The sequence below is a fragment of the Camelus ferus genome, chromosome X, assembly GCF_009834535.1.
Source record: "Camelus ferus isolate YT-003-E chromosome X, BCGSAC_Cfer_1.0, whole genome shotgun sequence".
In the NCBI taxonomy this organism is placed as follows: Eukaryota; Metazoa; Chordata; class Mammalia; order Artiodactyla; family Camelidae; genus Camelus; species Camelus ferus.
Genome location: NC_045732.1, coordinates 9,318,747 through 9,342,459, shown reverse-complemented (window position 1 = coordinate 9,342,459; position 23,713 = coordinate 9,318,747). Strand labels below are relative to the sequence as shown.

General features: G+C 50.2%; 1 protein-coding gene across 2 annotated transcripts in view; it reads left to right on the top strand.

Annotated features, from left to right (window-relative positions):
* PUDP (pseudouridine 5'-phosphatase) overlaps nucleotides 1-13,415 on the top strand; it is a 64,454-nt gene extending 51,039 nt beyond the window's left edge. The window contains exon 4 of one of the 2 annotated variants that reach the window (XM_032475336.1): nucleotides 12,715-13,415. In XM_032475336.1, the coding sequence (XP_032331227.1) occupies nucleotides 12,715-12,891 (177 nt within the window). In that variant the 3' untranslated portion in view covers nucleotides 12,892-13,415. Of the gene's footprint in view, nucleotides 1-15; nucleotides 522-12,714 lie in introns of those variants that run through there. The other variant, XM_032475335.1, reaches the window with a different exon arrangement.
* Nucleotides 13,416-23,713: the final 10,298 nt, after the last annotated feature.

The window sequence follows — 23,713 nt, the reverse complement described above, 5'->3', positions numbered from 1 at the left end:
CCCGGGAACCTGCAGCCTTCCTCCCAGCGCCTCCTCGTTCCTTCCCACCCGTGTGGCTCCAGTGCCTTGGTGTCCAGTCCAGCCCTCCTGCCCAGCGATGAGACCTGTTCCCTCTCACCTCCCCAGACCTTCATAGCGACTCCCCCTGCCGGCAGCACCGCTGAAATCCGGTCCGTAGCGCATGACCCTCTGATGACGGGTAAGTTATGCAGCCAGTCTGACATTTCCCAGTTGCCGTTAAGAAATGGGCTACCTGACATTCCATAGGTGGATACTGCGTAGCTGACAACTGCATTTGCAGTATCTAAAACCATAATTACCTGGAACTCACTGTGGCTGATGGAATGATGGGAGGGACCCACCCTCCCTGGACGGCAGATGCGATAAACCTCCCACACAGGCTTCTTCCCAGATCACCTGACCCGCATGCCTCTCCGTTTTAACATCAAATAGTCATTGCCTTTGACATGTTCCCGGCCCCTTCACGTCCCCCCAGTGGAACAAGCAGAAACAGTGGCCGCAGCATGTCCCTGGGCTGTCACCAAGGCTTAACCCAACAAGAGGTCTCCCCTGGGCCTCTCTGTCATGTTTCTGTTAGGTTTTGTTCAGTGTGACTCCTGGTAAATAGATTGCTAAGCAGTTAATTTTTCCTCATTCCTTGTATTCATACACACAGACACATACATCAAACAAAATGTGAATGGCTGAAATGATACGCCAGAAGCGACTTTTCTGTTACGGGGATTGGTAGCACGACTCGAGGGGCTCCTTTATAATTTATTCAAATAATGCGGTGCTCCCAGTATGACGCCTAAGCATTTTCTCAGTTCGTCGTGTATTTGCACACGAGGGGGTAAAATCTCGTATCGCCGTTTCAAAGAATGACAGTTCTCATTAGGTCGTCATCGCAGTGTGTGCATATGACCTGTCTATTTTAAGCCACCAGCACAGAGTGAAAATGTGACAGGACTCCAGGTATGTGTAAGGGTGAGCTGTATCTCGGGATTTCTAAAAAATTAGCTGAACAGTCATGCCCACGCATAATCTTGTTAGACACACTCAATTCTGCTGGAAGAGGGGAGCGATGACGTTGAACTGACAGTGCTGAGAATTTCTTCCTAATTCCATAGTTTTGCCTTTGGAATGTTTCTGAAACACTGGAATGATAGTGTTGTTATGGTCCGATTCCGCCTCAGTGTCCCCAGTTCCTCACAGCCCCCGTGACGTGTAAACTGCTTAGCCTGGCTGCTCCTTCCTATGCTGGTTACTCCAGGATTCCTCTTAGCTTTCTCGTCTGAGTTACTGGCGTACCATCGGCACCTGCTGGTGTGAAAAAATGTCTTTCTACAAAGGCTCCTTGGGGACTGACAGTGAATAAAATGCCCGAGACACACTGGACTGGTCACACGCTAGGTTAAAGAGATGCTCAGTTAACAGTCCCCAGTAATTTCTAAGGAAGGGTGGCCTTTAACAAACTCAAGGGTGATTTTCTCAAGGTTGTTAAAGACCATCCTCGGAAAGTGTGTCCAGAATGGATACGTCCCCATCATTTTGCCCGTTTAAACTAGGGTGACTAAGTCATCTCGATTAGCTGGACCTAATCCCGGGCCAGCGGGGACGGCTGGTCACCCATTGGCCGGACCTAATCCCGGGCCAGCGGGGACGGCTGGTCACCCACTGGCCGGACCTAATCCCGGGCCAGCAGGGGACGGCTGGTCACCCACTGGCCGGACTTAATCCCGGGCCAGTGGGGACAGCTGGTCACCCAGTGGCCGGACCTAATCCCGGGCCAGTGGGGATGTCTGGTCACCCATTGGCCGGACCTAATCCCGGACCAGTGGGGACAGCTGGTCACCCCCATTCAGTCCGGACTTGGCAATAGCTTGTCTGAACTGCTTCCAAGAGGGTCCAGTTCTCTTCAAGGGGTGCTGGGGCTCTTGGACCAGTTACTCTTTAGTGTCCTCCTGATGCTGAGAGTCTCAGTCATGAACCGGAGTAAGGCAGACCCCTCACTGTCTTCTAAAACGTGGCATCACCGGCCCCTGGATGAACGCGCAAGTAACCAGGAAGTGAATTCTGCACAAGTGAAGTGGACTGGCCATTTGGTTGGGAGTTTCTTGCCAGGATCCTTTTTCTGGGCCGTCAGCAAGTTGGACCATGGTTTGTTTTGTTAGCTGAAGGCCTCTTAGCATAACCAGAAGGCACAGTGGTTGTACGTTGTTTTATTCTTTCCACCATCAGCTGGGTGTACCTAGGAAGCTAGACTTTGACTTCTGACGCTTAACCTTAGACTAGTGACCCGTGTTCCTCTTCACTGCTGCTGTAACACGTAACACACAAGCATAGTGACTTACCACAACGCAGACTTCTATCTCACAGTTCCGTAGGGCACACTCCCAGGCCTGGCATAGCAGGGCCTCTGGTCCGAGTGTCACAAGCGTGGAACCAAGATGGTGGCTGGCTGGGCTCCGCACAGGAGGTGCCAGGGGAGCACCCACTCTGTAGCTTAGCCGGTGGAATCCAGCTCCCTGCAGGATGGGACTGAGGTCCCTGCTCCTGGCTGCATGTCACCGGGCTTCACCTGCAGCTCCTAGATGCCTCACTCTGGTCCTTGCCGTGGGCCCTGCGTCTCGGAGCCAGCAGTGGTGCATCAGACTCTTCCTACTCTTCTTGAAATCACTCCTTCTGCAGCATCTCCCCTACTCCAGCCATAAAAATTCTCTGTGTGGAGGGCACACCTGATTAGACGAGGCCCACCCATTTAGTCCAGGCGCCTCCCTGTCTCCAGGTCCACAACCTGAATCCCATCTGCAAGGTCCCTTTAACCGTCTAAGGGACCGTCACCCCCTGGCTGCCCCAATGCCCCTGGTCTCCAGGTCACAAGGGGTCCGATATCCACACTTGCAGGCCAGTCTGGGTCCAGCATAGAGGACCACACATCCCACAGGGGTGACGTATCGGTGAGGTGAGTCGGAGGTCCTTCCTGCCACTGTTCAATGAGATGGAGGAACTGAGTCAGCGGCTAAAATGATGTAAACCTATGAGCAGATAAAGCCATGAAAGGTTGAGGCATGTTCAGTCCACTCATTTGTCCTCAGTCAGGGTAGAGGAAGATTGCTGATGGAATGCAGTATTTATCAGTCCTTTCCTTTGACCAGCCCCCCAACCCCCAGACAGTATTATTGTTACTACGTTCCTTTTTTGAAGGTAAATATACTTCCGTTGTTCATTTTACCAGCAGCTACAAGTACCTGCGGCCTGTGATCAGTCGGGCATGTGTTGGGGGTACTGGGGGACCACTGGGAACCCCCAGTCCTGGGTAGCTCTGTGGCTCTCACTCCACCATGCTGAGCATCTGCTGGGTGGTGTCTAGGAAGCAGGAAACCCAGGGTGTGGCTCTGTGGTCGCACAGGGATCCCTGTGACACAAAGGGCTGGGTCAGCTGGGGCCCTTAGTTAACAGATGTCCCCCCACACCGTTTGCAAACCCCAGGAACAGCCTCAGAAACTCAGGGCTTGCCCTTTATACTACTAGAGAATTTTTCTCGGCCCGCATGGACCCAGGATCCCTCCCCAGTGGCCCTACGCCTGCCTTCAGGGGTGTGATGCCCGCTCTGCAGCGTCCCCCGCCTCTGCCCAGCGATGCCCCACTTCCCACCCACCCCTTGCCCGGCTCCAGCACATCCTTACTATTCTCCAGACCGCTGGTCCCACTCTTGGGCTGAGGCTCTCTGTGAATCCCAGGTTACTGGAGGGGAAGGAGGGTGCCTCCTCCGTATCCGAAGACTGAGAAGATGTTACACTCCTCCCCACCAAGAGGACAGGGACAACGGACAGGACATGCTCCCTGTGACCTGCCACGTGCCCCCTTGGACACCTTTTGTCCTCAGGAGGCTTCAGACGGAAGGCACCTCCCAGGTCTCCTTACGTTCCGTCCACTTCCCTTTCTAATGAAATAAAAGTGTGACCTACATGTTAGAGCCGGTGGACATTTGAACTGAAAATTTGCCTCATCTGATTTTACTTATTGTAAGCAGTGTACGTTAAAGTCATTCTGCACAGGTGAGGTTCAGAACACTCTGAGAAAACACAGACAGTGAATTTATTTGCATTCATGTGAATCATGCCACTGTCAGGCATTTTGTCTTCAAACTTTCCCCAGTATGGTCCTCAGAGCGCTGGTTTTGGGGACCTTCATTGGTTTTTTCTGAAAACAGACTTTCATGGTTGGGAAACTTCTCCATCAACGTTGAAACAACAGATTTATCCAGGGCGGTCCTTCTGGGAACTTGTTTGTGCTAATTGTACATCAGAACATCCAGTCCCTCGGTGAATGTGATGAGGCTCGTTTTCACAAACAGTTTCTCTGGACTGCTGCATCAAAGAACATTCTGGAAACTTCGTACCTAATGACATCCTAGCAGACAGTTGAGAAATGAACTGAGAGATGCTTAGAAAGGTTGCAGGCCTCCCCTGGAATCCAGCACATCGTTGTTTCCACACATGCTGACTTGGCAATGGTTGTGTATAAAAACCGGCTTTCGTCTGGTCGGTGGGCACTCGGTGTGTGCGCAGGACGGAGAGCCCAGGCACCTTTGTGAACGTAAAGCAGATCCTGGAGGGCCTGCCTTCAAGGACCTGTCGTCATCGGTGGGCAGGTTGCTGGGCCATAAACAACAGGTGTTGGCATCCCGCGGACTGAAAGGAGGCCTCGGGCGTTGGCGGCGGTGACACATCACCCCTGGAGCAGCAGCTTGGCCGTCCGCCCATTTGGCAACGATGGATTTGACCCCCTCCAGGTCCAGCAGTGACTGAGGCCTTCCCTGTGTGTTTGTGTCACTCCCCACGAGGGCTGGCGGCCCCTCCGGCACACGGCTTTGCCGGCAGTGAGGAAAATCACTTCCGCAGGTCGGCACAGGCACCCTCTGTCCCGTGATAATCCTGTTTGTTGCTTAAGCCTCTTTAGGAGCTACGCCCAAAGGCAGACAAACCGCGCCGTGCTGCTGCTGTTGGAGGCGTTCGTGGAGTCACGGCATCCTGGAAACATTTGCTTCCTCTCCCCAGACCATGGGCAGTTTTGATCTAAGACGTGTACAGGCACTTCCTCTGAGGAAGTGCTGATTGGAAACTGCATACAACCGACTGTCCTGCATACAGCACGAGTGTGCGCTGGCTGCCGGCCCCAGCACCACACATCTGCAGCCTCAACGGCACACGCGTGTGTCCTCGCTGCTCCTGGCCCCGGCAGTCCAGTGTGAGGGCTGTGGCTGGTTCTCTTCTGGGGAGGGCTCGCTGCTGGGCTCCTGTGCCCCCACGTGGCCTTTCCTCTGAGTGGGGGGCGGGAAGAGGGCAGAGACAGCAGCTTCCCTCTTTCTCTTCTTGGAAGGACACTACCCCCTAACTGGTTAGGGCCCCCCTTGGGACTCGTGTCACCTTAAAATCCTTCTGGGGACTCTATCTCCAAATAGATTGGGTGTTAAGGTAGAGCATTTGAGTTTGGGGAAACACAGTTCAGCCTATAGTATATATTTAGGAGTATTAGTCATGTCGGTGGATCATCTTCAAGGCTGTTGTCATAGTTGACTCTTAACATGCGAAACTAACAGGGGCCTTGGGGCCCACCTGTGTTTCACATGTGTCTTGGTAAAGGTCGAGGAAACGGACGTGACTGCATATTTACTTGACTACATAGAGGAAGTAGGAAGAGGAAAAAGGATTCTGTTGACCATGCAGCACTCTCAACACTTGTTTTAAGACTCTTAAAGTACTTGGCGCCTTTGCAAGCTTCTCTGGGCTTTCTAGTGGTTGCTGACAAATCGGTGGACACAATCTGTATTATTAAAAGGGAAAATAAGAGAAAGTTTTCTGAGCTATCTTAAAGTCCTTTGCTCAGCACTTAATTTACATGCATGCACTTTAAAACAGACACTGAGGGTGCCTCACAATGTAGTTTTCATGAATAAAGTGACAATGCCTTAGGAAGCCTGCCACCCATGCCCACAGAGTTGTTAAATCCTACATTTCTTCAAAAGCTTTTCTCAAAAGGAAGAGGCATCAATTTGGTGGTGTGATTCATTCATGTATGTAGCCTGCAGCTCTAGAGGATTTGGTTATAAATATGTTTATGTCAGTACTGGTTTTATTATTTTTATTTTCAGACTCAAGTTAATTCAGTAAAATAGTAGCATAGCACAGCCATAACAGACCATAGCACAGCTATAGATAGGTGGGTGGCTGGGTGGGTAAGTAGGTAGGTAGATAGATAGGGATGGGTACATGGGTGGATGGTTACTTTGATAGACACATGGGTGGATGGATGGATGCATGGATGGTGGATGCATGAATGGGTGGACGGATGGGTGGATGGATGGATGGATGGGTGGCTAGATGGATGAATAGATGGTAGAAGAGTGGATGGATGGATAGAGAGATGGTGGATGGATGGATGGGTGAATGGTTGTGTGGATGGATGGATGGTGGATGCCTGGAAAAATGGATGGATTGGTGGATGGTGGATGAGTGGATGGATAGATGGATCGTAGATGGATGGATAAATGGATGAGTGGATGGATGGATAGGTGGGTGGGTGCATGGATGGATGGATGAATGCATGGTGGATGAGTGGATAGATGGATTAAAAAGTGAAGAACATAAACAAAAGTACTAATTTACAACAAAATGCATGCAAAGCTCAGTCATTTTTACAACAGTACCTAAAGTTTACTAGTTAAGTGTATATATTGTGTCATAATATTGTGGTGCTTATTTATAGGTAGTTCACTGTCTGGCACAGAGCATGAAGACAAATAAAACTTAAACCTTAGATATGAGTGCTCTTGACAAAAAATTGATCAAACGTAACATTTAAGACATCAAAGTTTTGATGTCTCACAGTGTGAAAATTGAAGTTGATATTACAAAATTAATGTATGGAGTCCAATGTACTGCAAAAAGTGATACAATGAAAGTTTCAACTTAAAAGTAGTGGTTAAGTCGAAAATTGTCTTAGTGATTAGATTTGGATCATACCTGGCTTCACATATAATGAATAATCACGGGCGTTGCTTTCAGAGGTACTGAAATTTGCATACACACAATGCCAGGTCCTCTGAGACTCATGACAGTGAACCAGAGTGACCTCAGGTCAAATTTTGTGTTTTACCTGGCAAAAGGAAAAGCTTTGCTCCCTAGACAGGACATAGTCCCATGTAAAAAGTTCATGAGTTCCAGAAAAGTGTATGACTTAAAAATGGGACACGTGTAATTGTTTAAAACATAAAATTAATTACCAAGTGTCACCTCAGATCTGGACAGTGTTTGTCTTGGAGAACTGCAGGGAGCAGGGGAGCAGGACTGATGACTGAGTCCTTGTTGGCCTGGGCTGAGGAGGAGAAGCACGGTGGGGACGGTGACTCTGCACACAGGTGGGAGCCCCTGGAAGTAAGAGGGGAGGGGCCCCGGGCCATCTGATGACACACCTGATCCTATGAGGAACCTGGCATCGCCGCGGGGCTGCCCCTCACCTGGCCCCTCCGCCGCCTCTCCTGGCTCCCCCTCGGACCCCGCTGTCCCTGGGGCTTCCTCCATCCTGGGTCCTCGCTCACTGTGGAAAACTGAGATTGCCCAGACCCTGTGTCCCTCTTTCCCTCCTCGTCTCCATCTTTCCCTCCTCCTCTTTACAGCTCCACACCCAGCCCACCTCCACTCACCGAGGACGTGGGGAGGCCCCTCATCTCTCTACCTGACCCTCCCACAGTGGCCTCAAACCCAGGGTGTGACAAAGCAGGCTCTCCTTCCCTGCACAGAATGATGGCCCCAGTGCCCTGCACATCAGAGAGCTGGGAATCTCCTTTGCCCCAGCATGCAGCATATCATCCATCAAACTCTGTTGCTTCCAGAGGATTTCCCTAATTCCGTCGGCTTCTATCCGTTCTCTCCACCACTGTCAGACAAGGACTCTATTTTGTGCAACTTCTTAGTTATCAAGTGGGCCGTCTCACTCGTAGGATCCTCACCTTTAAAGGACCTTCTGCCTCTCTGGGTGGTTCGACAAGCGCCTGGGTGAAGATCGTGGACACGGGCCATCTTCCAGGGCACTGCTGGACCCAGGCATCTTCAGAGAAGGTGGTGCAGTGCCTCCGGGAGCTGAGCCTACGAACCACTTCGCTTCACCTCCCCAGTAGTTGGAAATGTCATTCTTTCTAAATTAAACCCTTCAAGCTACAGTTTAATTAAGCTCATCTGCTCTCCTGCAGATGGAATTCAGATATATTTTAGCCTTCAGCTTGGTAAAGTGAAAAGAGCAGTAGATTCTGGAGAGCCGGGCGCTGTTCCTACATTCTGTCACCTGCGTGCTGCTGTGACCTTCAGCTCGCCTTGGCTCAGGCCCCTCACCCTTGACAGTGTTGCAGGAGAAGGGGAAACCAGACGATGGGCATGACCCACGTCTTGGGTGAGCCCCTGCAATGTGCCCCACCAAGTGAGATCCTTGCCTTCGCGCAGGAAAGAATTCAAGAACGAGGCATAGTAGTGAAAGCTAGTTGATTTAGAGAGACGTACATTCCAGACACAGAATGCGGTTCATCTCAGAAGGGAGAGCCGCCCCGGGGTGCACGGTGGTTATTTTTTATGAGCTGGATAATTTCATAGGTAACAAATGGGAGGGTTATTCCAAATATTTTGGGGGAGTGGGTGGGGATTTCCAGGAATTGGGCCACTGCCCGCTTTTTGGCTTCCTAGGTCAGTCTGGGAACTCATGATGCCTGCAGGTGTGTCATTTAGCAGCTGATGTATCACAGTCAGCGTATAGTGAGGCTCAAGGTCTCCTGCAAGTCGGATCTTCCGCCATCTTGGGCCTGGTTGGTTCTAACCAGTTTATGTCGTAGCCTCAAGGGCTGTGTCATTCTTTTAAAGGTTGTCCCCTGCCACCTTGCCTAGTCTGTCAGCAGGAGAGGGCTGGGCTGGCTGCTGCCCTCCACTGGACACTCCTCGGCCCCCTTTGTTGCTTTGAGTCCTGTACAGGGAACTTGTGCCATTTCCTCGAATTTGGCAGCTGCTCCTCAGATGCCCGCTCTTTGCCCGGCACCTCAAGAAGGTGCGTTTAGTGCAGCCCCACCTCGTCGCAGCCCAGCAGAAGCTGTGAGAAGGACAGTTGTCACCAGCAACTTCTTTGAAGTCATGGCCGTGTGCCTTGGAGTGCCCGCTACGTGTGCTGTGCTGCAAAGGTCACTGCATTAGTCACATGGGCGTGGAACGTTCGTACCCACCCGCGTCCACAGAATCTCCTGGAGGGGGGATGAAATGAGGGGTCCGGGAGGGAGAAAGGGTGTTCTGCTCCCGTGACCTCTCCACCTGCCTGCCGCCCCTGCAGACCCTTTGTCGAGAGGGAGGTCTCTTTCTGCAGAAACCAAAGTGCAAATTACCTTGTTCACATTTTACAAGGAGGTGGGAGTGAGTTGAAGGTCAAGTGTTGTCAGTCAGTGCAGGGTGGGAAGGGCTGGGCTGGTCACTAAGGGAGCAGTGAAATACTTAAAAAGAAGAGGACGGGCAAAGCGTGGCCTGCGTTGGCTGCGTGTGGCGATTAGAAACTGCCAGGAGATATCTTGGTGCTTGCAAGAGGAAAGTATTTCCTCCTTCTATTCGAGTATGATGTAAGCTGTATGGTTTAGCTTATGTCTTTGTGTGGTTTTATGCCCCTCGAACCCCGTGATGAACGGGCCACATCTTCCTGGGTAACTTTCAAAGATGCACTCTTTCATTTTAATGCTTAGACAAGCCGAGCAGTCAATGGCCACACAGTGTTCAGGTTTCTAGACATGAGGTGCTTTTCCCTGAGTCATCCTTAGAAGCTTTGGACACATGGGTCAAGACACAGAGAGTGATGGCTGCACAGAAACCTTTCGAGGCGTTTTTACAGTGTGCTGCTTGGTAATCCTGCTGTTTCTAAGACGGAGGGGGATGCCCCACAGTTCCCAGGGCTGTCGCGTGACTGGGAATCAAGTCCCGTGCTGGGTGGGCCGTGTGGACCCGGCGCTGGTGCTGGTTCTTGGCCGGATTCGCGTCGTGTCTGTTTTCTGTCCTGCACTTAGCTGCTCTGCTCAATTTGTGTGAGAACAAGGCCTGGGCAGAGAGGCCCAGAGGTTCCCGTTCCCCGTCAACGGCACAGGCCCACCCAGCCCCGTTTGCAGCTAAGTCTTCCTGCCAGACTCTCGTCCTCCCCGCTCGCCTGGACTGGCCCATCCGCTTTTAAGACTTCAGATTCTCTTGCAGTGTCTCTGCCCTTCTGGAACTCTCGTCAGCAGGTGTACAGAGCCCCACTGCCGCCCTGGGAGGGCGTTTTTGACAACTGCTGAGCGGGGAGGGCGGGGGAAAGGAGAAAGGGGAAAGGGGGTAGGAGGGACGTTAGGTGCTCCCGACACATGTGCACACTCAGGGCCTCAGTTACTCCTCTGACCGTATTTACAATGGGCTGCCATCGCGCTCGGCCTTTCAGAGGAGTCAGCATCTCAAACGGCTCTGTCCAGACTCCCCGGTCCGCCTGCTGGCTTTTTCCCCCGAGTCACTTGCGGGGCCCAGCCTTTCTGGCTGACAGACACGGACACACTTCAGCGTGTCTTGCCGCCTCGCCCCCCACGCCCGTCCTCCCTGCTGTCCCTCAGGCTGGCCTCCGTGATGTTCGCCGTTCTTCACCGCTTGCGTCCTGAAAGTTATGTTTCACACCTCAGAGCTATGAGGGGATGATTCATTCCAGAATTGGGTGGGGGCAAACGGTGAACTGAAAACAGAAACCAGTAAGCGGTGCACGCCTGGAGGGGCAGGGAGACTTTCAGAAGGAGGGTGTGTCAGTTACGCTCCCTGAATCGGGGCCATAAATACCCAGCAAGCCTGTCCTCACCACGCCCCCATTCCTCCTTTTATTTCCTGGACCTTCAGCGGCATGTGGACTGGGCCTCCGGGTGTGAATGCACTGCCCGCGGTTCTCCGATGAGGACAGAGGTTTTGGGCCCCTGTTTTGCTTAGTGCCATGGTTTCTGAGCCACCAGTTTCCCCTCGCAGCTGCCTGCGTCCTCCTGGGAAGGAGCCCGGCACAAACACAAAACAAAACCTGCCTTCAGGACTCCAGCTTACCACTGTTACCCCAAGGGATCAACCAGATCTCCTCCTCGGCCCCAGCTGGAATTTCGTGGGTGCACTGCACAGGGCTTCCAGATCCTCAGGTCTTTCAAAACAAAATGTCAGTTGAAGTCAGTTGACATTTAAGTGCCTGTTTGTGGTCCCAGATCAAACAATAGGGACATTTAGAATACGATCAGGTCATAACTGTAAAAAGGCAGGGACAGAAATGTCACCAACAGGAAGTGTCAGCATCAGATAACCAAGAAGCACACCTGGACCGTATAAGCAGCCATTTCCCCACCCTGACATGGAGACCATCATCTCACGGTAGAAGCAGAGAATCTGTTTAAAAGAAAAAAAAAAAATTGCCAGGGGGCTTCAGAAGTCCTCCGAGGACGTCGGTGGGCCTAGCTGTCCTGTGTGCCCAGGGCTGTCCAGGTTTCGCTCCTTCTCCTGGGCCCCAGCCCACGCTGTGCAGGTCCCTGGTGCTGACCTACTGTCACGAGAAGTAGTAACTCACTTTGTCCTTGCCTTGGCCCTGGGGCAAGTCGGCTCATAAATAACTCAGCCCCAGAGGAAAGTAAAGGAGGGAAGGAAAGAAAAGAAGTCAGTGACCTGTTCCAGAGCAGACCAGCAGTAACAGTGTGACAGAGAGAGAGAGAGAGAGAGAGAGAGAGAGAGTGTGAGAGAGAGAGAGAGTGAGTGTGTGTGTCTGTGTGTGTGTGTGTGTGTGTGTGTGTGTGACGAGAGCAGCCCTCTTAGGTGTCTGGTTCCTGCGCTCTCACTGGAAGAGAATAAAGCTGATTTCATGCTCAGTGTGGAATTCCAGGAGCCAAGGACACTTTCCCAGTGCATGTTTTCCTGGGAGGGAAGGCAGTATATGGATAACACATCTATTCCTCCGTGGGGTAGACTTCTGTCTCTGGTTTGGGGCGAGTCCTGATGTGAAACTTGCAGTTGCACGGTCACAGGATGGCACTTTGAGGACCTTCCTGATGCACACAGGGCGCAGACACCCCCGTGTGGATGTGGGCATCTGAATGAGCCAGAAGACATACCGCACCTGGTACTAAATCTCCGTGCTCAGGAAACGTCTGGTACACGACTGGCACACCCAGGGGCTGAGTCTGTCACTAAAACACCCTAACCATTTGATTTCCAAACTACAGTACTTGGAATGTTAGCAGCTCTGAAATTATATTACATCGAAAAAGCTCCCCACTACCCCCACAATTTCCTCTCGTGTTCTACATGGCCAGTTGTCAATTGAACAGATTCTTACGATTTGAATAAAATAAAGTTTTAGAGCGAGAGTCCAGCTTCGCCACCCAGCTGTGCCACATTTCAGCAAGGCTTTGGGCCGGCGATGGAACCCTCTCCCCTGTGCGATGCCCACGGACCCTGTGAGGGACGGAGTCCTCTCCTCCCCGTGGTGCCTAAACGGGAAAGCCTACGTTTCCTTTCTGTCTGTCTGCATGCCGACATGGCTGCCGTGGTGAAGTACGTCCTGAAATGCTGACACTGGGTAGTGAAAACCCAGGCTCCATGAGTGCTTATGGAGAAGGCCGTCTCAACCCTCTTTGTCTCCCTCACCCCACAGTGCCTGGTCTTTGAAGACGCTCCGAACGGGGTGGAGGCGGCCCTTGCAGCCGGGATGCAGGTGGTCATGGTTCCCGACAGAAACTTAAGCCGACACCTGACCACAAAGGCCACGCTCGTGCTGGGGTCCCTGCAGGACTTCCAGCCTGAGCTGTTTGGTTTGCCGCCCTACGAGTGAGGAGCTCCCTGCGCCCACGCCTGGGAACCCCCTGCCCCGCAGACGGGCAGAGGAAGCGCCAACTCCCAGATCTCCACACGAACAGTCCTTCCAGCCGGGCAGCCGCCTTCTTACCCACGAAGGCCTGGACCACTCAGTCTGAAGCGGTGACGAACTCCAACTTGACAGGTGGAGAGAGAGCCAAGTGCAGACGCCCCGGAACGCAGCTCAGAAGTGTCACTTGAATAAGCATATATACTGTGTGAACAGTTTGGGTTCGTTTCTTTCTCTTCCTTGTTCTTCTCAACCCTGACTGGAAAATGTAAAATATGTACACATCTATGTATATGCTTTTATGTGTATATGTGTATGTGCATATGCATTATATTTAAATTCATTGTACGCTGTCTCCGTCTCCTCCGTGTTTCATCTTCACATGCAATGGCAACTGATGACAGTGAGGCGGTAATTCTGTTTGGTTTGTAATCCGAGTGGTAAAGCCATGTTATGGGTGAGCTTTTAATAAATCATTCTCCTTATCAGCAGGTGTTGACATTATTTATGGGCCCTTAAGAATCTCTGTGGGCCTCTGCTCCGAGACCCACTCTGAGCTGTGCGATCTGTAGTTTCCTTTTAGTGCGAACATATCTGTAGCCTACGTCTTATTTCAAGGTGCTTATCCACGTTTGAGAATGTTTTCTACCTCAGAGAGTTTAGGCCCCTCATTTGAGAACATTTATTTTTCTAATACATTCTTTGATGCAAATAGAATTGGACTTCAGAATGCATTCTTGGTACGACCAAGAGCTGTGGCCCCTTTTTGGAACACTTTATCGAATACTACCCTTTGGTGATTGACCCCTTCTAATACATTGACTCAGCCTTTTGTGATGGGAACATTGTCAGAGGCACTGAAAATGCTGCAAGTACCATCACAGGGTGTTCTCACTGGTGCAACGTCCCAGGGGTTTCCTATTACGGATTGTTGTTGAGCTAATTCTTAACTCTGTAAGTTGTAGGAAAAAACGGTAGTAATGTCTCTGATCATCACGGGGAATGACTGATGGTCAGTGACTGCCTCTCACTCTTGGCCAGTTTTGCATCATTTCAGCAAATTCATGTCAACATTCTTGATTGCCTGAATCAATATGCGTCTGTTCTTTGAATTCTCCTTCGAGTCGGCTGTTACGTCTTACTGGTTCCCTCACCAGTTAATTGAACTGAATAAATGTTTTGAGACTTGTTCACGTTCTATTGGTTTGGGAGTACGATTTTTACCCTTAGAAAAGAACATTACCCTCTAACAAATGTAAAATACACCTGGGACTGATTGACCTTTTTTCTCCTGACTCAAACAACACTCACACTGTAAAATGACATTTACATACTCTAAGCGAAGCAGGCTGCCTTCACAGATAGCAAATAAAGGCTGTCATTGAGGCACTTACTTGGTTCGGGATGGTGTGCGTTCACAATATCTGTGTTGGTGTTTTCTTTCCCTTAGGCCACTTTGCATGCATAAGACAAACAGATTCAGTGCCGCTCTAAATGACGTGGGTCTGGATCAACATCACTTTTCCTCTAGGCTGCATTTGGCTAGATGGTGTTGTCTGTATGGTTTTTAACCAAGTCTGCGGCCAAACAGTTTGTGCTTTTTTGTGCAAAGTTAAAATACAGATGTTTGGCCAAAGCACACATGTTCTTGCTTATTTTGCTACATGGGTCTGGTTGCTTTGCGACGTTTACCGCTGATGTTTTTCCAGTGAATTCAACCCCTCAATATCACAGGGGTGTCATGATGAAAATTGAGACCAGAATGACTCGTGCCAAAAGTGTTTTTAAGAAGAGTTGTCCTAGTTTCTTAGCTCCTTTAAAGTGTGTTCCGTTAGGAAAACATGCAGGGATTCACACAGTTATGCTGTTTTGTGCCCTCAGTTGCCGCTGTTTGCTGATACTCTGTGTCCTTCAGAAGGGTTTTCAGTGCCCATGACAACCCCCAAGAGGTGATGTCATCCATCTCTTCTTCATTCCACTTAAATAAAACATATGGACACTTTCAGAACATGCTAATCACTATTTATTAGAGTTTTTCCACCTCTAGTAAGTCCTTAGCTAGAGTCCAGTGACTTACAGAGAAAAGGTCTGGAAGACGCCTGTTTCACACTTGAGGGAACTGACTTTTTAAGGGAAAGGAATCACTTCTGCTCTGCAGCAGCGCTCAGTGCTTAGCTACCTCAGTTCACGTCCCTTTGAGTATAATGGATGGTTTGATGCTACATTTGGCATGCTTTGAATGGTGTTTCCAAATTTTAAAAACAAATTTGCACACAATAACAACGTTTATAACAAAAAAAATGAGTTTTAGGCTATTGGTACTAACTCTCTCTGTTCACCACGGTCTGCATGCTACTATTCAGAGCATAAAGCCCAGGTCTACTTCGCCTTATATGAAAGTTTTCTGACCTGAGTCTGGAATGATTACTGTTACTATTATTGTCATCACCACCATCATCATCTTCTGTAAAGGGAAAATGAGAACTAGAGAGCAAGGGATTTCAAATTAGACCGACTTCAGTTCCCATCCCAGCTCCGCTACTGAACGGTGGTGTCGCTTTGCTTCGCCCCTTTCCACCTCAGATGCCTGACCTGTGAATTGGGGGCAATAAATACTTGGTAGTGCTGGTGTAAACAGTTGCTGGGGCCACGCTGGGGTGAGGACACTGAGCTCATACTGAAAGATTTATAAAATGGCAACTTCGGTTCTTAAGATTTCAGAGTCCGGGTACCGTTGTCCACTGGCTTCTGTTGGTTGAAGATAATCTGGTTGACAGAGGGGTTGGTTGTCTGAATAGCTCACACTCTCTCTGAAGGCAGATCTTCACGGTGCCTCAGAGCGTCCTGGTTTCTCGCTGAGTCTCTTTAATAGATCGTGTCTTGTACATGGGAGCACCTTGTTTTCACCTCCTTTGTTAATCGTGGGGTGTTTCCATTCCTTGTAAGTTCTTTTCGTCAGAAAAACTCATCCAGGTGGAGGTAATTCAAGACTGTTATTTGCCTACCGTAGGCTCATTCTCCGTAGACCCTCAAAACCGAGTAAGAAGACATCGTAGGCCATTTATCTTGTTGCACTTGAGTTGTAAAGTATTTGAGTTGCTTCCATATCTTTTTTTTTTTTCTTTTTTCAGTACGAGGGTTAGCATCCAGTGTGTGTGACAAGGGGCAGGACACCCCCCCCCACACACACACACAATGGTGAGTGCCTGTCACACATTCATTTAGAGACCGTGAGACCGTCCCCTTGGTGTTAAAGTGCTGTCTTAAACGGTTGCTTTTGCTGACCGCAAATGCCTGTGCTTCCCAAGTTCTGCACGGATTTCTACCACATTGTAACTAACAGTGAGTATTTTTTACATCAAAATGTTTCCAAGTATTTGCCAAGATGCCAATAATCTATTTCCCTTTGGGATGAAAACGATCAAGTATTTAAGAATCCTAATAGTCTCTCATCTTTTTTAATAAATGTGAAATCTTGGGAAACGTGCCGCCATATACATTTACTTATTGAAAACCTTGTCAGACGGATGGTGAATTCATACATTGTGCAAAGTCACTTAACACGCTGTGTTCTCAAAGTCCTCTTTTGAAAGCAGTTGACATGCATTCCGTATTCAAAGTCTTAATCAAGTATGGATAGATATTTAACTAATAGAATACCTTCTTCTCTGTAAGCTGAGTTAATACTCTGCTTGGTGGCAAAACAGCATTCTTTAAATGTCAGAAACAAAACAGGAAGGGTTTCCCATCTCAGTAAGCGCCCATCGTCATTCTAGAAATTCTAGTCAATGAGTAATGCCCTTTATGTTTACATACGTGAGTCTCCTGATGTCAGAATCGCTCAGGTGTTTGTCTGAACATGTCTGTGTCACCATGGTTTTCAGTGGATACTGGATTCTGCTTTGAGATTAATTTTTCTCTCATCCTCTAAAGGTACTGTTTTCCTCGTTCCCTGAGTGTCATAGCTTTGATTAAGCACCAGCTCGTGTTCCTACGTCTGAAGTCTGTCTCTTTTCTCCAGCTGACGTTAAGATTTCATTCTTGGTCTTTGGTCTTCCGAGGAATGGCCCGTTTTGTTTCGGTCTTGTTTGGACTTTGTGGCGCTCCCCGAGTCTGTGGTCTGCTTTCTGTACCCCTGAACTCCTCGGCCACGAGCTCTTCTAGTATTCCCGGGCTCATCTCTTGGCGGCCCTTCCGTATGGACTCAGCTGTCCGTGCGGTCAGTGAGTCATGCTCAGGCGGGACTTGCAGTGGCAGAGGATAGGGCTCAGGATCTGGGAAGCTGGCGTGGGCTGTCAGGACAGACAAGATGCCAGTGCCAGCTGGGCCGCAGGAACAACATGCAGTCAGGGCACGCACCTAAAGAGGATTAGCTATCTCAGTGCTACTGGGAGCGAGGCACAGTGGTGTTAACCAGGAGGAGGCCGACGCCCTGGAATCAGGTACACCAGGAGGTCACAGATCCACCAACCCTGGGAGCCTGCAGGGCCAGGAGACTGCAGAGGGCCCGGATGGAACACCAGCAGGACCCACGTCCCCGCAGCGAACCTTCCTCTCGCCTCTGCTCAGCGGGCACGTTCTGTGTCTTCCGGGAGTACAAAACCAAACCCTGGCTGTGCAAACGTGCTTACCTAGAGAAGAGAGGCAAAGAGCCAGACAGTTGCCGGAATAAGGAAAACCCATGGAAAACAGTTTTAATTAGTACCGAGTATTCACATAGGCTGATCAGTTGAAAATTGCAAAATGCCCTCAAGTGTCTGCATAAGCAGGTCATCTCACAGTCTCCTAGTGCTGATCATAAGCTCAGTCCTTTGTATCTATGAACGCACGACCCTGGGCCTTTGCTTGGCTCTCTCGTGTCCAAATCCACCGTGTGTGGTGGCGGAGAGCACTATCCCCTGTGAGGAAACTGGGGCACAGTTCGGGGACGTGATTGTAAGACCGGAGGGGAGGGCAGCTGCAGAGTGGACATGAGATGTCCTCACTTCTCAGCCCAGAAGCCCTAACCATGCCCAGGACTGGGACCTTTAACCACAGGGAAATAGGTAAAACTGCTGGTAATTAACGTAGAAGGCGTCCCTGCTGTAGCTGCACTGTGCGTTTTTGTCAAGGAGGCTGTCTTCCCGAGACAAGGTACAGGTGTCCACGAGCTGGGCGGATGTTAGCTCGCGGAGTGCTCATGCTTTCTCTCTGCCCGAGACGGCTCCCCCGTGGCTGTGGTCGTCAGTGTTCGCCACCTGCCTCCGGAAAACACCGCCAAGTGTCATTCTCGAGGGCTCTCTCTTTGCAAACACTTATGGGGCCTGCGCGGTGAGCTGTCTACTCTCTGCTGAGTTCCTCACGAACGCCCAGTCACGCTGGAGGAGCAAGTCCTCAGCCCGTTCCCGAGCGGATCCGAGGTGGCAGTGAGCTGCGTGTCTTCAGCTCTCTGGCAGGTTCCCAAAAGTACTCCCGTCCCCGGGCTCCGGTCCCTGGGGAAGAGCACCGGTAATTATTAGGGACGGTCTGTAAATGCCATTCAGCGACAGAGCTCTGACGTTTTCCGTCCAGCCCTCCCTTCCCTGAGACGATTTCTTTTGTTTCCGTACCTTGATTTCTCCTCTCCAAATTCTGGTTGTCCGTACTCCCCAGCCCCACGGCCGCCAGCCTCACAGCATCCAGTGAGAGCTCGCCACCTGAACTCTAGGAGAGGGGAGTCAGCCTCCAGCCCACTGCCCCCGGCATCCTGGTGGAGGTCCCAGGGACAGCAGCTCCAGCCTCATACTCTGCGGTCAGCTTGCTGTCCACCACCCCACGTCCGCTGGGGACAGCCGCCCGCCTGTCTCTGGCCAGTGCTTTTTGGAAGTAGTGGCTCAAAACATACCCCGGGACTTTTCAAGGGGAGATTAACCTTGCCACCCTTCCCTTTGGTTTGGTTTTGTCTCCCGGATGTGGTCTGACCCCTGCGCAGTGTGTAATTTAGGACTCACCCACAGGGAGGTACACAACGGCCTGTTGTTACCAACACTGCCAGGTGGAAGGAAGCACAGTGTTTAAGAGAGATGGCAGTGAGCACCTCATTTAATTTGGGGCTCGTAGGGCCAAGGGAGGGGGCCTCGCTATGGAAGTGGCATTCAAGCTCAAGTCAGAAGGCAGTACAAGGCTAGCCTGGCCGGTTTCTGGAAAAGCAAAACCCAGAGGGACCGGACACTACCCAGCATTTCCACTCGTAGGTGAGCACCCAAGAGAAATGAAAATGCACGTCCACACGGAAACTTGTTCCCAGAAGTTCAGCCCTGTTCGTGATCGTCAAAAGGAGGAGGCTACAGAATCCATCAGAAGCGACGGGCTTGCTGGAAGTTGGCTCTGCGACAAAACCCCAGGTTCCAATGTGATTTGTACCTTTTGGCAACACCCAGATGCGTTCGTCTGATTAGCTCACACAGAAGGGTCTTCCAGTGTCTGTAGCGGTTACGTCATTTGGGCGAGAGGTGGCTAAGGCTCTCGGCGGGGGGATTCAGAGTTCGAGACATGAATCGGAGGACCCAGTCTGTGTTCTAATGTGAAATGTGCATTTAAAAAAAATCATTAGCCGACGTAGCAGTAAATGATGTTGGTGAGAAGAACGAACGGAGGGGACAAGGTGGAAGGGGAGACGTTCAGGTCACGTCATGGCGTACATCCCACTCCCGTTGACCCAGTGCTCTTGTGATTGTCTGTCAAGATACACCCATGCCCGGCTTCGAGGACAGCACAGAGCTTTAGAAGAATCCAGGTTTCAACAGGTGAAAGGTGCTCGATGGAAACAGGTCAGAGGGCACTGATGGTGGCCCCGGGAAGCAAAGGGGAGATGTCATCACAGTGGCAGTCTGCCTTCAGATGCTACCGAGAGTCCAAGAAAGACCAGCTCAGGGAAGTGGACATAAGGCTGGGTGACCTGCGGTTGGCCGGGGTCAGTTCAGGGGACCAGGACAGGCTGGGGAAGATAAATGTGCAGAACCGGGCACCGTCAGTGGAGGAGGCTCTGGAGAAGGTTTACGTAGCAGGGGAGCAGAGATAGGGGCTGTCCCTCCAGGGCAGAGAGGAGCCAGGAGAGAGTCTTTTGTCTTTGTTGGAATCTGCTGTGGACGGAATGATTCAAGGCAGGTAGAAGAGGAGATGCTTCAAAAGTCCAGATGGTGAAGAGTTCTGTAGAGTAACCTTATCTTGATCCTAAAGGTGACAAGGACCCGTGGTAGGTGGACAGGGCTGAAACCCATCTTCCAAGAAATGAGGCCCCGGAGAGAAAGGGAAGGATGGAAGAGGGTGAGCATATGGCCAGGTGGAGGGGAAGGAACTCGTGAAGTGTGTTGGCATTTCCCCTCCTAAAGAGTGTTTAATCCCGCAAATCCCACACAGCCCACTATCTAAAGGTCTCCCGGCCGCCGGACGCCCGAGCTCTTTACATCCCGCTCCTCAGAACACACGTTTGTTTACAGCTCTGCCAAGGAAGCATCTGGCTGCTTGTATGATTCAAACCCTCGAGAAAGACTTCTGAGCCCAAATCTCACTTTCTGCCCTGACCCAGGCTCGTCCCTGCTCGCCGCCTCTCTGTGCAAAATCCCGTGGTCATTTTGTCAGCTACGTCCGGGAATCCGCCTTGTGAAAATGCAACTGTCCCAAAGGACGCAGCTCAGCTTCCCGTCTTAACCTCTTTAATCAGAGCCCTTCCTCCTTTCCCACCAAGACCTGCTTGTGAGACGGAATCACATTTTGATGCAGGGAAGGAAGAGGAGGCTTAATAACAGTGAAGGGCTTTCGAATAGGAAGCCCACAGGAGAGGAATCATGTCCGAGCAGGTCCTTCTCGGGACCTGCGGGAGGTTGGTGGTTGCCCAAGGACACCCAGGACCTCCCCTAGTGCTGGCTCCTGTGACTGAATGCCTGAGCGGGAGGCAAGCGTGCCTCCACCATGGGCAGCACGAAGGCAGCGAGACCCAGTGTACCCTGGGCCCTCTGGGAGAGAGTGCGGGCAAGCAGAATGCCCTCAGCTTTGGTTTCTGGCAACCCTTTTGTGGGGGTCCTACCCCAGGGCGGTGTGTCCATTTGCGCCCACCCCTGCCACTGCAGCATTCCCCTGGCTCTTCTCAATGCTGGGCCAACATTGCACTGGGGTGTACTTGGGCTAAGCCGAACTCCTGGGGCACGCTCCATGCTCTGGGGTGGCACAAATGCCCGCGTCTGGGTTCTGGAGATGGAAGTGATGCTGTGCTGGACCAGTATTCCCAGGGAGGTAGGGATGGGCTGGTCCTGCAGCCATGCTTCATAAAGAACCCTGTCTGCAGACGATGTCCATGGTGGGGATGCAATACAGTCGGTGGAGAGTCAGTGCCCTGAATTCCCTCCGTGCTGGGTGCTCAGCCTCTTTTGGGTGAGCCATTAAAAGGACAGGTGTGTGTGCGATGTCCTTTGCTCTGCCTTGCCCCCATCCTTGCCTGTGAGGTTCAGAGGGGGTGAGCTCACAGAAAGAAACTGACACACACCTTCTAGCATTGGAATGATGCGTCTTCCGAATCATAACCCACATTGGATGGTGGCTTGGAGAAAATTTAGAAAGGAAACATCATTCTGTGCCATTTTCTCCACTTACCAGACTCAGAATGTTTCCAGCAGAATGCCAGTAATAGACCCTCAAAGTAGACACTTACCCACAACAGCACTTGTAAAGTGTTTGAGCTCATCCCTGGGTAGTCATTTCCAAAACAGCATTGTTATGCACTATATTATGAGGGTTCCAAAATAAGATTATACATACCAGATTAATTCTCAAATAAGCCATGGTGATGGCTGACTCAAATCTGACGTCCTAAAAAAAAAGTCTATTATGAAATACTCCAAAGAAATCTTTCTGCATTAACAAGTAAAGGGCACTGAGGGAAACACGTCCATGCCAATGGGATATGGAGCCCTGAGTTAAATATAGGATTTATATTATAAATAAAGGCTGATATTTCTTTTAGGTGTATGATTTCTCCCCTAAAGTTGCCCTATTTTTTAGTCCACTGTAAATCCATTGCAATGGGACGTGACTAACTAGCATAGATAAATTTCCACCCCACCATACTGGTATGAATTCTGAGAATTATATTGGTGTCTTTCTCAGTGTGGAATGTTTTCTCTACCCATTGAGTGGGAGGCATGGTAAGAACCCTCTGAACCTTTCTCTAAACCTTTTATTTCGTTGAAATAAATCAGCTGCTACAAGCAAGAGGTATCAAAACCAACATCTTTCTTTCATCTCTTTTCAAAAATCCACACACTTCACCTCGTTTTAAGTGTGTCCAGAAGGTGATCAGGAATGCTGCGAAAATAAAAAGAAGTCCCTGCGTGCGGCACACTTGGGGGCTCCGGGGACGGTTTAGACGGTGAATCCGAATCCCTCTCTTGCCGCCAGCCTGAGTCCCGCGCCCGCAATGCTGCTCCCCTGCTGTTCTGTGTAAATATCTGCTGTGTTCATCTGGGGCTGCAGACTTTCTACACGAAAGCATGTTGAACTCAAAACAGGGAAAACGCCTTCCAACGCAAAAACTGGAAGGAAAAGGCAAAAATAGAAATTATGGTAGGAAGAGGAATATATATTATATATACATCTACATATCTATATAGATAATCTATAGTCCATACCTGTCTGCCTGTCTGTCTGTCTATTTGTCTATCAATCCATCCCGGCTTATCTGTCTGTCCTGCCTGTATCTGTCCATCTACATATCTATATAGGTAGATATCTGTAATTTGTCTGTCTGTCTGTCTATCTATCTTTCCATCCATCCATCCATCCATCCATTCATCCTATCTATCTACCTATCTATCTATCTATCTATCTATCTATCTATCTATCTATCTATCTATCTATCTTTCCTTTGGTACACTTCAATCAAAATAGCTTAGGGAAAATTGATTGTATCTATATGTGAAATTGAATCGTTTTAAATTAAAGAAAGAAATCACTATGGCTACATACCATTCCTTTGACAGAATTAAAATTCTCCATCACAAGTTAAATTCTCCAGTCTCCCTCATTAATAGTATCTTTGCACACTGCTCACACGTAGCATTTAATAGTATCTTTGCACACTGCTCACACGTAGCATTTAATAGTATTTTTGCACACTGCTCACAGGTAGCATTAAAAAGTGTCATTGTATGCTTGCAGAATGTTCTGTGCGTATGAGAGAGAGAGAAAGGACAGAGAGGAGCCCTGCAGAGGAGAAATGGAACATCTATCTGTACCTGTGGCTTTCTGAATATAAGTATGTTAGACATTCTCTTCAAGTTCCCCCATCCCCTGCCTTCCAGCATCAGATTAACTGGGGAGAAACACAAGAGGTGGATTCAAAGGAAGGAATTGTTCTTTCAATTTCAAATGGTTGTGTAAACATAGCTCCCTCTCATTCCTTGTGCGAAACCAACCAAAAACACCCAAGAGAGTGAGAAACAGAGCAACGTTATCTTTCACGAGGCTGCGCATCTCCTGGGTCACAGCCCAAGCCGAAAGAGGGCCACGGCCACGTGCCTGAGGAATCGGATGAAGGTGGCGGGGACAGCAAGGGAAGGTGGCTTGTTCTGTGTGACCTGGGCAGAGCTCAGAGCTAACTAAAGTGGGTGACACACATTGAAAGGAAAGGCAGTGATCCCTTGCTTAGAAGAGGAAGGTCGAGGTGTGCAGACTGGTTTGGAAGCGCCCCTGCGTCACACTTCAATCATGGTATAGGATGGGGGTGGGGGAAGCGTTCATAAGAAAAAGCCACCAGGCCAGCTTTGCTCCAAGCAGA